Source organism: Coturnix japonica, chromosome 10 (assembly GCF_001577835.2).
Source record: "Coturnix japonica isolate 7356 chromosome 10, Coturnix japonica 2.1, whole genome shotgun sequence".
Taxonomy (NCBI): Eukaryota; Metazoa; Chordata; class Aves; order Galliformes; family Phasianidae; genus Coturnix; species Coturnix japonica.
Window position 1 is genome coordinate 5,669,756 of NC_029525.1, and position 15,097 is coordinate 5,684,852.

The window sequence follows — 15,097 nt, forward strand, 5'->3', positions numbered from 1 at the left end:
AATCAGCAGTTTATTTAGGTTTATTTAGCTGCGGTTGATTTGTGTTTTCCTTTGATTATTATTATTATTTTTTGATGCTAAGGTTTGAGGAGAATTAATTGATGCCAGTTCAAAGCAGATTTAGCGTTTCATTCCTATTTGCTCTGACAGCCCATGTATGACTAGGGTAATATGTGTTTGGTGTGGGACTGGTTTCCTAGGAGGATGTGATGTGTTTTTAATTACCAAAGAGCTTTCTCATCACAGAATGCTATTTCCAAAGACATTTTTCTTTCTTTTATGGTTATTTATGGTCTTTACTGCCTGAGTTTGTTTCATCTGAGAAAAACGAAAAAGAATCAAAATTCTCTTGATCTAAATCTTTTATTTGTACTGGACTGGAAAAGTATTGAATAGCTTTATATGGCAATCAGTACTTGACAGATGTAACATTGCTTTCTAATGCCCTCTACTCAGTATTTCTTAATGTAGAAGACTACAACAGAAGGGAAAACAAACCAAAAACCCCGTGACTTTGGTTTACATTCTATTCTTGATAAAGAAAGTGAAAAATAGAATTGTCACAGGTGAACTGAGAACACATTCTGCAGCTACAGACATTGGAAAGAGAATTTAAGGAAACCTTTAAAAAGAGTCTCATATAGTATTATCTGTTCTTATATAAAATAATTTATGGTTTTAAATACTGTTTAAATAATTTATCTGTATTTAAAACTAACCTTTTAAAATTTGTTTGGAACATTTTTTGGCATTAATACTTAAATAGTCATTTTTAAATATTAAAAAGATTTTTTTAAATATTCAATACAATTCAATATAAAAACAGAAAAGGTAATATACATTGTTCACACAGTATTGTACATGACAGCTGACCTCTGGAGTGAGCTTTTCAATTTGTCAGACAAGTCTGAGCTTAGCTGTGGTGAACCACTTGCTTATCCTACTTTGTGGACTCTTAAGATCGTAACAGATCCTTATACATATGCCTATGGTATTATATACAAATACTGTATACAGCATTTATTCCCATGTCTATGTCCAGAAGTATATAAACATTTCCCCAGCATATAGATCAAAATACTGTTTAGTGCATACACAAATATCGACACACACAGTTTGACAAGAAACATACCAATTTTGCCCAGCTTGGTCATATGAAAATGTAACTCATAGGTGCAAAGTAAAACTGTCACTGTAGTATTTAAAGTTTATAACCATCTTCTTACCAGATGTTTACGAGTTGTGTTGATGGTAGGAAAATTGGAATTCACTTTTCTCCTTGGTGCACCTTCATTACTTCTTCCAATGTTAAAGGCAGTAGCATAGGCTTGATGCTGGTGTCTTACAGGTAATTGTCTAACACCTGGTATTTGCTGACAGTGCAATTCCAGAAACACAAACTTAGGTGGGAATTGCAAGAAAGCTCAGTTGCCAGTCTCCAATTTTTAAGTGCAGATGCATCTGCTCATAATGAACAAGCTTAATGTCAATTTGTAAATCACTTTCTCCCTCCTCCCTTAAAGAACTCCTGTACTTAGCAATGTTGCTTTTCAAAAGCTGTGAATAGATTTCAGTGGAAAGAGGGCTACCCTCCTGCCTCCTGTCTAATAGTGTCAAATAGTACATAACTGCAATAGTTGTATCCCACTGTACACGTCCCCACACATCCCTTCTCTTTGAAACATTCTTATCTAACAAGACCCCCGAGCTTTCAAAAAAAAGACCAGATGGAACAATCTACGTGGCTACTTGGGGTTACTTACAGAAGGGAAATACCGATGCTAACCAACGTTTGTATCAGGAAGCTTGTTCTAGAGTTGTCACTCAGCAGAGTCAGTATTTTAATACATCTTGGGCGATAGTCTGTTGCCTCAAGTTTATCCCATCGTAAAAACATGGTACCACAACAGGTCTCCATTTGTGTGTCTGTCAACCTCAGCCAAAAAGTCAAGGTTATGCAGGACAAAGCAAGCAGTCAGTGCTAAAGTAATCCTTGCCCATGTCTTTTACCACTTATAGCTTGGTCAGGAATATTACCGTATGAGCAGGAGACTGGTTCTTAGCTATTATATGCACACAGCCCAGCACTATTCATAAAAAAACGATTTGTATTTTAGACTTAATCTTTCCTGGGTTGTAGGTATAGTTTATATACAGTACTTGTAATTCATTAGTGTTCTTCATGTGATAAACCGAGCAGAAAGTTTTCTTGTTAGGACATGTTATGGTGACTCAATGAAAAGAGGTCTATAAAAGGCTCAGCAAGCAACAGATCAAACATCTCGTGTTGAAATGAGAAGCTGGATCTGATGATTTAATGGTTTGGGGTTTTTTTTTGCTTTAGATCTGTCATTATGTTTGAGCCTGTACAAGACAGTTACTGTTAACTGGATTTCATGCAGAATAGGTAAAAAGATGACTGTGTGTAATGTATTTATTTTCTTAACAAATGAGGATAAAGCCATCATAAATACTTCATTTTCTTTGTCATTGTAAAGGGTAAAAACTGACAGAAGTCATTAGTTGAAAGAATGTTTTTTTCTGGAGAGAAGGGAGTTGTAATAAACACCGCAATTACTGTGAAGCCTTTTTAAGAATCCAGGCCATGCTTCTAGGTCAAGTCCAGGAAGTGACAGAAGGACAAGATATGTGCTGTTTCATCTCAACTTTCATCTTTCTGGTGTCTCGGGCAAAATCAGAGTCCTGTATACTCACATCAGCTCTCTGTAAAATGCATTGAGGGATTTAAAAGTGTGACTGGTTGTGAGTGCGCTGTGAGCTCTGTGCTCACTAAGGAGCAGAGACTGAGAAGCAAGGTGTTCCTACTCTTTTTTTTCCCCCTCTGCTGTTTGAGTTTCCTTTCATTCAGAGTTAATCCTCAAAGGAACACAGGGCTAACTTCTATCTTTTAAAGCAAATTCTGGAAGAAGTGGCAATTCTGGCATTACCTACCTATTAATTTATGTACTAGCCAGTCTGAAATGTGTAAAATATGCTGGAGCAATATCCTTTCATTCTGAAGGGACTTATACTCGCTTTGCATCTCCCACAGCAAAGTGCTCAGAGGAGCTGGGCACACAGATCCCTGGCTCCCCTTCTGAATGGTTGTTGCTCTTCAGAAAGGAGCCTGGGTCCAGGGGGTGCCAGGGGAGTAGGGGGGAGGGCAAAAAGACAGAGGACAACGAGATACGATGTACTCATTAAAAACAAGCAAACAAACAAAAAAACACACTCTTGTTTGCTACATATGATACTTCAGAGAATCAAATCATAGTTAGAAGTTAAGCAAAATCTTTAGAGACAGCCTCTACGAAGTTTGGCGCTGACATTAAGATACCAATTGTACAAATGATGGTGAAGACTGAAAATGCCATCAAGCAGAGCCGATCTACTACAGAGGCTGCAAACTTCCATTCATTACAAATGGCTTCTTCTTCATCCTGGTCTCTGAACCTGTTTGCAATGTATCTGACCTCTTCCAGGATCTTAGCCAAATCTGGGTCACCTTCAGAAGGGTGGCCGCTGTGCAGAAGATTTTCTTCCTCTGTTGGTGAGCAGGTCATCCTCCCACAGATCACTCCAGAATCAGTGGTGGGTGTGCAGTGAACCCCATCCAGCCCTCGGAACCCAATATACAGCATGTTCCCATTGCTGCATTGCTGACCACTCACAGTGTTCATCTCCATGCTTGACAGGCTACATCGGCGCTGTTTATGTTGACAGGCAGGACGCACTTTATCTTCCCCTGGTCTCTTCATCCTCAGAAACCAAGCGCACCAGTTGAGAAGGATGACTCTTGTCTGGAAGAAAATTACTGAGAATAAGCACCTCTTGATACAGCTGCTGTCTTTGGTAGCTCTTAGTGTTTCTGTAGCGTTTGTGACTCTCAGGTCCTTGGTTTCTGCTTAGTCTGAGCTGACGTTTTAGGGAATGGTGCAGTGCTTTTCCAGACGGTTAGTTTGTCACTCACTGAGGCTGCTGTCTTAGTCCAGCAGTGCTGTGGGCTGCCTCAGGCTGACTGTTGCTACAGAGAGTGCCTCCCTGCTGGGAGTCTCCGTGCCGTTGATTTTTCCCTATGCTCAAGCAGCAATATAGCAGTCTTTTCTACCTGCTTCTACTGCTTATTCACTATAATAAAAAGCACTTAACAAATAAGTTATTTTTTGAATAGTCTCGGTAGCTCTGTGTTAGATTGTAGCCAGCAAATTAAAGCACAAATATGAAGGAAAGAACTGTAATATTAAATCCATATGGTATTACTGCTCGGAGGAGGCTGCTAAAACAGATGCTATGCTGGGCTGGAATAGACCATTAACCTTTACAGTGTTTTGGCTCTGTTCTCATATTACTTTCATGACAGTTGACTGTAGATTTTAGAAAACAAATCTGTATGTAATATGGAGAAAAAGTGGAAAAATTACTTTGATCTAAAAAAAAAAAAATGTGAATTTAATTAGCATGTATGATTTTATTGTTTTCCTTATTGCCTTAATCCAGCCACACAGAAACTGCAGACAAGCCAGAGACTGTTCCAATTCAGATTCAAGCTTCTATTATTTATTTCAATCAGATTTTAAAAGCTCATTCCAGTGTTTCTTTTCCAGACCACTAATGAAATATTATCGTCTTATATAATATACAAATCTTGCACTGTAATTAATATTAGATTTGGTCCATTTATTCTGACTGGATTACTATTTAGAGTAGATGCTATATCCAGGCAAACGTTACAATTAAATATAGATTTTTGTCTTGTTACTCTTTCTCTACTATTTTGCCTCGCCTAGAAAGGCAGTAATTTATTAACTGACAGCCTGGTGCAGAACAGCAGTATCCAAATAAATTCCAGTGGACTTCAGCTTCTCAGTACCTCTAGTGCTGTTTTCTGGGGATGTCTGACTCAGCACTACAGCTTTGTCTCTTCAGCCATCACTCTATAGACACATACTTTTCATTCTCTTTGTTCAAAGTCATTTTTAAGTCACTTCCCCAGAATGAATCAGAGAATATCTCATCACTTCTTGTCTGCTCTATGTATTTTTTTTAATTTCTATTTTATTTTCATTTATTTATTTGCTATTAGGGATAATAACTGGAAGTTCTAGAGAGATTAAAAAAAGAGATCTTTCCACCTTCACTAAGGCTTCAGGCTGCTGTGAGTTGTTGGGCAGTAAGACTGGCTGGTTAGCTGATATTCATCAATAATTAGTAACTCCAAGATGGAGAATGGCATTCTCCATAAAAACAACTACTTATCGAATGATGTCTCTAAATAAAATCATAGAATCATTAGAGATCACTAAGTCCAACTGTACTCCATGGATCTGGGTATTGCTCTTAGAAAAGCATGTCAGGTTTTCTCTGTGCTTTACAGATGCTCTCGACTACAGATACGAAGATCAGAATTTTCAGAGCAACTTTCACTTCAGCAGCCACTTTTAACAAGAGTGCTGTAGGCAACTGATGGCTCTGTGAGCACATCAGCTCATTTGCAGTGGCTGCACCTTTATGCTAGTCTGTTCTATGCATTTGTAATCTCCACCAGCACCCTGCTCTTCCCTTCTACCTATTTCACTTCTGACATATGCAGCTTATTTGAAAATCATATTCATTTATGCACTTAGGGTCCAGCAAAATGCTGAGGTGCTGCTAGCTGTCATAAAGAAAACTTGGATAGAAGGAAGATGAATAAATTCATATTCTCTCACTCTCTCCGAAGAAGGGTATCTAGACATACCATTTCAAAACAAAATGTTCAGCATGGTTAGGTTTTTATTTAGCCGTAAGTAGTAAAAAACGAGTCACTAGCTACTGTCACAACTCTGATCCAGACATTTATGCAATGGATAGAGCATTAACATCAAACCTTACCCATTTAGGCATTTTTCCCCCATCTGGATCATGATGATGGTATTGTAGAACGATAACAGTGACAACAACAGAGAGGCCAACGATTATCATGGTGCTGGCAAAATACTGAGCTGCAAAATAAACAGTTAATTATAGCGGTATGCCTTGGGAGATGTCGTTTTATATCTACTATCAGCAGTTTATGTACATGTAAATGTAGCATGACATTATTATTCCAGCGTAGTGCTGTATGTGTGATATCAGGTACTGGTGAAAGATGTCTGTTGTTTTGAGAGGGTAGGCAGCCTTCAATAACAGTCTCAGTGTAAGTGAGCAGCTGCCTTTCCTAAGCAACCTGAGAAAGTGGTCCTCTTTTTTCTTTTTCTTTTTTTTTTCCCCCCCATCAGTGGCTCAGAGATTGGTTGTATTTCTTTTGAAAAGCTTCTGCTTCTCTTTGAGCAATTGCACTATGGGGATTTCATTGTGCCCAGTTCCGTGTTCCTCATGTCTCACCAGCAGTGTCTGAGCTGTTAGGTCTATGGGAAACTGACTCCCAGACACTGAGGAAATACAGACTTCTTTGGAGTCCTGATGGAGGGCTGCCAATGCCCTGCTGCAGTGTGCAGCCATTCTCAGTATCCCATCCCCTCTCCCAGTCTCTGAGGTTCCCTACAAGCTCTGGCTGTGCTGCTTTTGCTGGTGGTGGTCTTCCTTCCTGCACTGCATCTCTGCTTTGCTCCCCACACAGAGGGGCTGGGCACCTTCTGTCCCTAAGGAAGTCACTGCTGCACACACACGGAGTCAATCCTGAGCACTGCTTTCTATTTCAGTTGCAGCAGGCCATTCTACATGTAGTTTGCTTTACTGCTGGCTTTCATGCTAAGTCACTGCTTCTCATTTGACAAAAAATAGAAGAGAATAAAAGCTGCAGTTAGCTTACCAATTAAGGGCACAGAATCAGATGTCGCTGGCATAATTTCAGCCACGAGTAACATGAAGACAGTGAGAGACAATAAAACTGTTATACCTGAAAAATAAACGTGAAGTACGAGAGCAGGTCAGTAGCTTGTAATTACAAGGCAGCAAGTGAACATGAGACAGTGTGCTCTGCCAGACAGCTGTATTCCCATTGTGCCCATGGCCAGCAGCCCTGGTGCTCCTGCCCTGTCCTGGCAGCCACAGGGTCAGGGTAGCAGGGCAACCAAGCTGGTTGGCCCAGGACGGCACTGTGACTAGGAGAGTTCTGATGTACTTTCAGTGTTCTGAACTTGCATGAGTGTATCTATTTTTAGATCCTTGTAACTGTTCAGCTTTTATCACTATTTGCTAATTAGCTGAGGTGAATCAAAGTACTTCTCGTTCCTCATTTGCTTTAGAAACATGATGTGATTTGTGGTATTTGAGCTTATGAGACTTGATTAATTGGTGCGGAAGCTACAGGTAGCGTACTACATAAGATTCCTGAAAAATAGATTTGCTTTGTTGTATTGGACAGGCTTGGATGTTTTTCAGTACTGGTGGCTGGGCTCTGCATGCAGCTGGTTGCAAGGTGGGATAGCTGAGGTCCCCACCTCTCTGTACAGGGCCCTGTTCTTCTCTCAGGAGTCATCTAAAACAACAGGGAACCACTGTCAGGTGGAAAAGGACTTAGGAACGAAGAATTTATCTTAAAAAACATGGAGGGAGTTCTTGTCTTGGGAGGCTACTACTCATTTTAACTGCTTTCTGGAGAGATGTCAGCTCTGTTCCAACATTTAGTAGCTGCGTTCATTTAGTAGAAGACAGTGTATTTTCAGTGTTGAATGAGGCGAAATGTTCCATGACATATCTAACCACTGTCTTATGGATCAAGTATCCAAACTCATCAGACTTCTTTCACAAGCCAATAATTTAGTTTTAAATTGCTATTAAAAATAGAATGTAGCAGTTAAAGGAAATCAGTCTTTCTGAGCAGTCAAAAAATAATCCTAGGCTGTTAACATGACTCACTATTAAAAGGAGCCATTAAGAAAGCCATGTTGAGGTGCTGAAATGCAGATTTGTAAGCTTAAGCTTTAATCAGTGAATGTGGAGTTTTTCCATCAGCAATTAAACATCACAAAATGAAACCCTTCTGAAAGATGATGGTTAGGAATCACTGTGCTTCTGGTTGGGTGGTGGGAATTTCTACCTTTCACAGCTCTGGTGTTCCCTAATGCTTGCAGCAAAGGTTAAACAGTGACACCTGTTCTTCAGGATCTCACACAGTAAAAACAGTTTAGGAGTGAGAAGAGGGCACATAAACTGTTCCTCCTTGTTTCCTAAGATTATTCAAAAAAACATTTTAAAAGGACGACTTTCTTCATCTGGTAATATTCACCTAGTGAGATCTTTTCTCCTGAGTCTGCTGGAAGCAGAAAGACTAATAAGGCAAGTGCCGATATCAGTACACAGGGTATAAGAAGGTTAAGTCCATAGTAGAGAGTCCTGCGTCTCATAGTTACTGTGAATGTTATATCTGGGTACGGTTCTTTACAGCACTCATAAAAGCTCTCAGTTCTCTTCCCAGGAATTCCTGTATAAAAGTGAAAAGGAAGAACACACAACATTAATGTCAATAGGCTGAATGCTATGGACTGATTGTTTTGGAGATCAATAAATATAGCTTTGTAAGCCTTGCTATGGGTAAGGCTGCTTCTTCAAATTTAATTATAAAGCCATTTTTATCAGGTAATAATGGAAAATTAGATAAAAATGTATACTGAATTCAAGCTCACTTTTTAATGATTATTCTCATCTTAAGTCTGTTCTCACAGCTTTAAATATCATCAGCATGGTCATTTATTAATTTAATTTCTGTCTTCATTTCACAATTGTTATTCTGCCCATTTCAGCGCTGAAGTGCTGAGAAGGCTGCAAGTTTGGAGTGTAAACAAATAATGAAGGGCTTACCTACTAAATCCCACTCTCCATTTGAAATATAGCCTGATATATCTGCTTCTTGCATTTGTAAGTCTAAGGACCAGCCTCCATATGTCCAAGAGCCAAACTTCAGGTTGCATTTCTGAACATCAAATGGAAACCAACGCACGTCTATGTAGCATGAGCTTTTAAATATGCCTAGATTGGATTTAAAACAAGAACACTAAACTGAAATGCTCATTCCACATAATTTAATGTCTCTTTTGTAACCTGATCTTGTTCTACATTGCATCTTTTGGCATTTACTTGTAAAGCGTATTTAATCTCAGATGTGTCTCAAGATGTGAAGAGCAAAAGTCAGTTACAGAAATGGGAAAGGCCTGCACTATTAATGTGTTGATGTTATAAACTAGTTTTAAACTACATTTAGCTATGTAGTAAGAAAAGATTCAGAGAAGAGCTCCAGTTTCCTAGATATTGTGTATTAGAAAGAAATGAGGCAGAGTATGCAAACTGTTTCTCTTATTTCTGTTACTGGATAAAATAAGAAATCTTGTAAGATTGTTTGCTGTCTCATTAGATTTCCGTGATCTTGGTTCATTCAGGAAGGCTAGGGTCCTATTTTCTACTTGTTGAATCAGGCTCTGTCATTTAGCAGTTTTGAGAATGGAACTGAAAAACCCCCACCAAATGGAACACCTTACATGAGAACAGGTGAACCCTGACGTCCTTTGGAGATCTCAGATTTTATTTGCCTGGAAAACGCTTGGCTCTATTGCCGTAGTATCTGAAATTCTGATTCTGGGCTGAGTTCATTCTGAGAACTGCAGTTGAGTTGGGGAACAGGAACAGATCTCCACTGAAACACACCCAGAGACTCAGTGATACAGCTCTGATATCAAAGGGCCAAACTCAGACTGTGTTCCTTCCAGATTCAAAACTGGTTTGAAGAAGTATTCGATGAGTCATTTCAAATAGATGATATGTCCATACCGTGTTTCTAAGCATCTCATTATAAAGCTAGTGTGCTAATAGGAGAAACAGCTACGTTAATTGAAATATGTCTTTATTGAGACATTATCTTTGATTCAATAAACAGTAACTTTTTACATTAAGGCTTTTATTTTTTATCTTCTTTTATATTTCCACACTTCTCTAATAGCACATTATGACAGAGTAATTTAAATGACGGCAATAAGAAATCTTCTGTGGTGGTTTTCATACAAAAGCATTAATCACATTCAGGATACATCTAGTTTTAAATCTAGCAGATGATGGCTAGCTAGATAAGTAGAATACCAATGAATTTCTGTCAAATTTGAAAGCACACCATATATAAGCAGACTATGTAATCAGAATTTATGACATGGAAACAGCCTACCTGGTGGCAGATATTGGCAATGTCCCGAAGAATTGACTAAAACATTAGTGTGAAATGTAGCGTCAAATCTTTCATCAGCACTAGAACAGGGAAGAAACAAAGTGGGTTATATGGTCTTTGGCTCAAAATATCTGAGATATTTCTTCTTCATAAAAGGATTCTTTCTCCCCAAAATAAAGCTTGTCAGCTCTACTCCTGGCACCAGTTTTTTGTGGCCACAGGGTAAGTGCCCTAATACTATTGGACTTGTTCCTGATTAACAACTTAAGTGAGTATGAATCACCTCATTCCCTCTGCTCATTTACCCTGTGGGATTTGCTACAGTGCCATGGCTCTATTGATTTCTGGTTGGATAGTAAGCACTTTTTAAAAACTTCTCAAGCAACTGTGCAGGGAAATCTGTTCTCTTGTAGTCTACATTTAACAGCAGCTCCTTCTTGGGCTTTCATTTGTGTGACAGAGAAGGTAGATATCTACCTCTCAGGGATGGTGGGAGCAGGAGGGCAGCGAGCCCACAGCTCCACACACACAAATGCACATCATACACAAGCAGGTGTGCATGCGCGCATACACTCCAGTTGCGTAAGTCTTGTTTCCTTAGGAAATCAGGTTTCTATATTGAATGTAGACAAGTATTTATCTACATAATGTATCTACATTATGAAAATCAAGCCACATATTCAAATTTAGGATGTGAAAATATCCATGCTGAACAAATTGCTTACAAGTGGTAAGCAATAACTAGAAATAACATTCTTGGCTTCCTAGGTTGGATTCAGGTCTCTTTCTCTCGAGCAGAGGTCTCAGAAGCCCAGAAGCTGCTTTGAGGCCCTTGCAGTTTGTTGTTCCCAGCTATCTGCAAATGTAACATTTTAAAAACACAGAAGTGAAGAAGGATCCCAGGTTCTATTGCCCCGTGTTTGGGTTTTAATAAGAAATATTCTTAAAAGAACAGCAAGAGATACTTAGACTCAGCATTTCAGTATCCTGAAAATATTTTTTCTTCAGGAAAAGGAGCATATGGTTTTCTACGCTGAGCTTCTGGTTGTTTTGTGAAATGCAGTGCTTCAGCTGGGATTATGCTAAGAAGGAAAGCCTTTGCCTGATGAGACTTTGTACTTTAATATAATGATAGAAAATTATCTCTGCTACATTTCTTTTCCAAGTATAGCCACTTGAAAAAAGTTATAGACTGCAAGACATTGAGATGACACAGCTACACTTAGCAGATATAATTCCGCTGGGACTTTATCTGGAGAATCTCAGGTTTATAAAAGAGGGAAAATGAAACTGAGACAGAGCTACCAGAATTTTCATTACTCCACGAACTTATGAGCGCTGTGTGGTGACTTGAAAAATAAAACCACCAGAAATAAGCACTTCTAATAAACGTAGTAAAACTAGCAAAGTGGAAGAAGGCCAGACACAGCACTAATGGAGCCGGTCCCACAATCATTTGTACTTAGGCGAGGATTCATTTCATTCCAAAAACCCACAGATGAACTGGGCCTGGTCTCTTTACAATAGGCAGGTAATAAAAGGCAATATAGCTGCTGGTTTTCCAGGTGTTAGGTTATCCTTCTCATTGTGTAATGTGCTTCAGCTACTGTTAGCATGAGTGCATGAATATTATGAAATGTAGCTGAAAATTGCTAAAATCACACTTTGATTTTGGATACACATACTTAAATGTTGAAGCATAAATTGTCAGATGCCCTGAGAGCACCTCAGGTAGGTGGTATGTGTGATGCCTTCCTTTGGAAACTTCTAGTCTGCTGTAGTAGAGTACCAACTATATGGCACACCCAGTGCATTACTGAGAAAGAGAAAAGGACTGATGTGTGGGACTTTCCCTAGAATGCTGTTGTTTATGAACTCAAGGTAGGTAGGAAAGGATACTCAAAATAATAAATTAGTGGTGAAAAATACATTAAGCAAGGTCAGTGTTGCAAATATACCTGTTTGTGTATAAACAGCACGTGTACTGTTTATGTACAGAGCATTTTTCAGCTGGTGGATGGACAACTGAAGCACTAATTGCAGTGCTTGAACCAGAAACAAGAAGTGATTCTGACAGGCACTTACAGTATGGGGAGCTTGAGTAGAGCTCCCCTCAAATCACTTAGTGGTAATTGTACCTTTGGGAGAGGCACAGAAGCATGTTGTAAGCAAAGCAGTCATGTAGGCCCTGGGGAGAAAGATACTGTCAAATACTGTCATTGTGAGCTGTTGTCACAGCATTGCAATTCACAACAGCTGTGAAGGTGACATTAATCACAAAGGTGATCAGTAAGCAGCGGAGGGATGGTACAGCTGCAGCTGACAGGCTGAGTCCTGCTACTGTATGGGTGTTGCTGCAACAAAAGGCAGCTCCTGCCATGCAGAAGTGGAATTGGGGTGATGCTGAGCATAAGGCTGTCTCTTGGGCATATGACAGAGACACAGAGGAAGACAAAAGGTTCCTGTCACCTGCACGGGCACCAAGTGCCGTGTCTTCCACAAAAGAACCAGTGCAGCATGTACAAAGCAGATGGTCTTTCCAATACCTGGGGAGCTGCACGTGGGCATATCATAACAGCAGGGAAGGACAACTTGTTAAAGAGCAGACATCTTCCAGTGCTTTAGTAGGGCAGTTCTGATGGGAAGGGAGACTCCCCAGCAGTCCCTGTATGAAGCTACACTTCTGAAGAGAGACACCAGAAATAAGAGCTGCTTCGCTGTCCTGTGAGCTGCTTGCCTTGACTTTGCACTGGCATTTGATCTGTGCGGTTATACCTATGCCAGAGTTTTGAATAATTTTAAGTATTATTCTTGCTCTGCTTGTTTTGGTAGATATAGGTTCAGATCTCTGGAAAGAACTTTTGTGGCCAGCTACTGCTCAACAGTGAGATGAGCAAAGAAATAATAAGGAAAAAGGTATAGAACAGGCAGCAACTTATCAATATGGATATTCTGTCTTTTTATATTGTCATAAAGTGCAATGAAGTAGCGAGTAGTACAATTCTTTACAAGTCCATCGTATAGAAAACCTAGCTGAAAACATGATACTGCTTATACGCAGTATAATGTGAACATTGAGATGTTCACATACTTCCTTGCTTCCCACAAAACAAAAGCTCAGTATTTTTTGTTTATTCTTTGGCCGCAGTTGCACAGATGCTAAGTGCAGTCTGTTTATACTTACTTTCTTTTGCATACACTACCAAAGAAAACACTAGAATCTCACATTTTTTTTCTTTCTAAAAAGTAGTAATATGTCACCTTTTTAACCCAATACATTCCACAAATGTATGCAGCCAAATGTTTCTTCAGCAGGTAATCTGCCCCTAAAATAAACCCAATAAAGAACAGATAGTTTGAAGAGAAGAGCAGCTTAAACTCTAGCTCTTTTTGTAGCAGGAATATGGAATGCTCTAAAAGTGGATATAGAACCATCAAATTGTTAAGGTTGGAAAAGACCTCTAGATTCATCAAGCCCAACCCATCACCACCATACCCACTAAACCATGTTCCTCAGTGCCACAACTGCACCCTTCATGAACACCTCCTGCACAGTGACTCTACCATCTCCCTGGGCAGACTGTTATATTGCTTGAAAAATATGCAAAAATGCAAACATTCTTACAAGCATTTACCTATCTTGCTTCTTGTGAAATTAGGTAAGCAGTCTCAAGTCAGATTTGAATTCACTGTTAAACATTTAGACCAAAAAAATAACTCAAGGGAAGATTATCACTATCTGTATTACTAAACATAGCCAGAAAAGTTTAGTTTTCTAATCATCACCCAGATTCTAATGAGAATTGGTGGTAGGGAAGGTGTTGTTATTTACTAAGTACTTGCAAATATGACCTCCCATTGTGTAAACAAGAGAGTGGTTATTTTCTAGTGTTCCGAATGCTCAGAACCTAGTCATTTTGCTTAGATGGCTGCATAATTTGTCTTATCTTCTCTCCTTCCCCACAGAAAAATAAAAGTATTTCCACCTGTTATAGAGAAGAATATCTGGCTTCCAAATCAGTCCATCAGGAAAACGGACATTCTTCACTCCAGGGTATTCGGACACATTCCACTGTAAGTAATGATCTGTCCAGTACTAAGACATAGATTGAAAGTAAGTTAGATCAGTTTATTTGTTGCTTTACTGTAGCTCTCCAGACAATATAGCCTGAAACAATACATGTTTTCTTGTTCAAGTTATTATTTAGATTCAGACAACGAAAAACTTGGGAAGGGTGAATAGGCCACCAAAACCTCACTCGAAAGCATGATAATCTCATTTTTCAATTCACACTGCAATGCATATGTAACAGCCTATAAAAGAAGATTTGAGATGCATCTATTTTATTGTTCATGCTGTCTCAGGTAGCAAACTGGGACACAACAGGTTTTGTTTTATAATTCATACTTAACTGCAATTACAGTTTTTCTTCAGAGACAACTTTGTTTTCTGTGTTTGTAAATTCTTAGGTTGTAATAACTTGATTACAGATGTGTGGTAGAGCAGCCAACAGACTGCTGATAGGGAAAAGCAATTGAAATGGTTGAATAGTTAATACTAGCAGCTCCTGTAGCCTGAAGTTAGCAGTACCCAGCAGCTGCTGCAGAAGATTCCTTCCCACTGGCACTTCCTGCACTGCAGGCTGCTGCCCTGGTGGTAGTATGGCTATCAATGTAGGCATTGATTCTGGTGTGGTCAATCCAACAGGGTTTAGATCTGGGTTTCTTGGCATGTGCTTCTATGTATTTCTCATTTTTTAGTAACAGTTTTTAGCTCCTTGTCACCTGTACAGATGACCAGCGTTGTGAATTGCTTTTCTTTCTTTTGCTCTCCAGATGGTTGTTTTTTTACAGAGATCCTCAATTGGAGCATCTCTGCTCTTAACTTTTTCTTTTCATTAATTATAAACTAAGAGTCTTGTTTATGCTCATCTGTACACAGCTTCTATGGGCTGATCAATGGCT

General features: G+C 39.2%; 1 protein-coding gene across 3 annotated transcripts in view; it reads right to left on the bottom strand.

Moving 5' to 3' along the window:
* Nucleotides 1-344: 344 nt before the first annotated feature.
* Nucleotides 345-15,097, bottom strand: part of CHRNA7 (cholinergic receptor nicotinic alpha 7 subunit) — a 37,043-nt gene continuing 22,290 nt past the window's right edge. For 2 of the 3 annotated variants that reach the window (XM_032446739.1, XM_032446738.1), the window contains exons 4-10: nt 14,119-14,228; nt 10,133-10,212; nt 8,782-8,949; nt 8,210-8,404; nt 6,791-6,877; nt 5,872-5,981; nt 345-3,800 (exon numbers count right to left, since the gene is read on the bottom strand). In XM_032446739.1, the coding sequence (XP_032302630.1) occupies nt 3,282-3,800; nt 5,872-5,981; nt 6,791-6,877; nt 8,210-8,404; nt 8,782-8,949; nt 10,133-10,212; nt 14,119-14,228 (1,269 nt within the window). In that variant the 3' untranslated portion in view covers nt 345-3,281. The remainder of the gene's footprint in view (nt 3,801-5,871; nt 5,982-6,790; nt 6,878-8,209; nt 8,405-8,781; nt 8,950-10,132; nt 10,213-14,118; nt 14,229-15,097) is intronic. The other variant, NM_001323081.1, reaches the window with a different exon arrangement.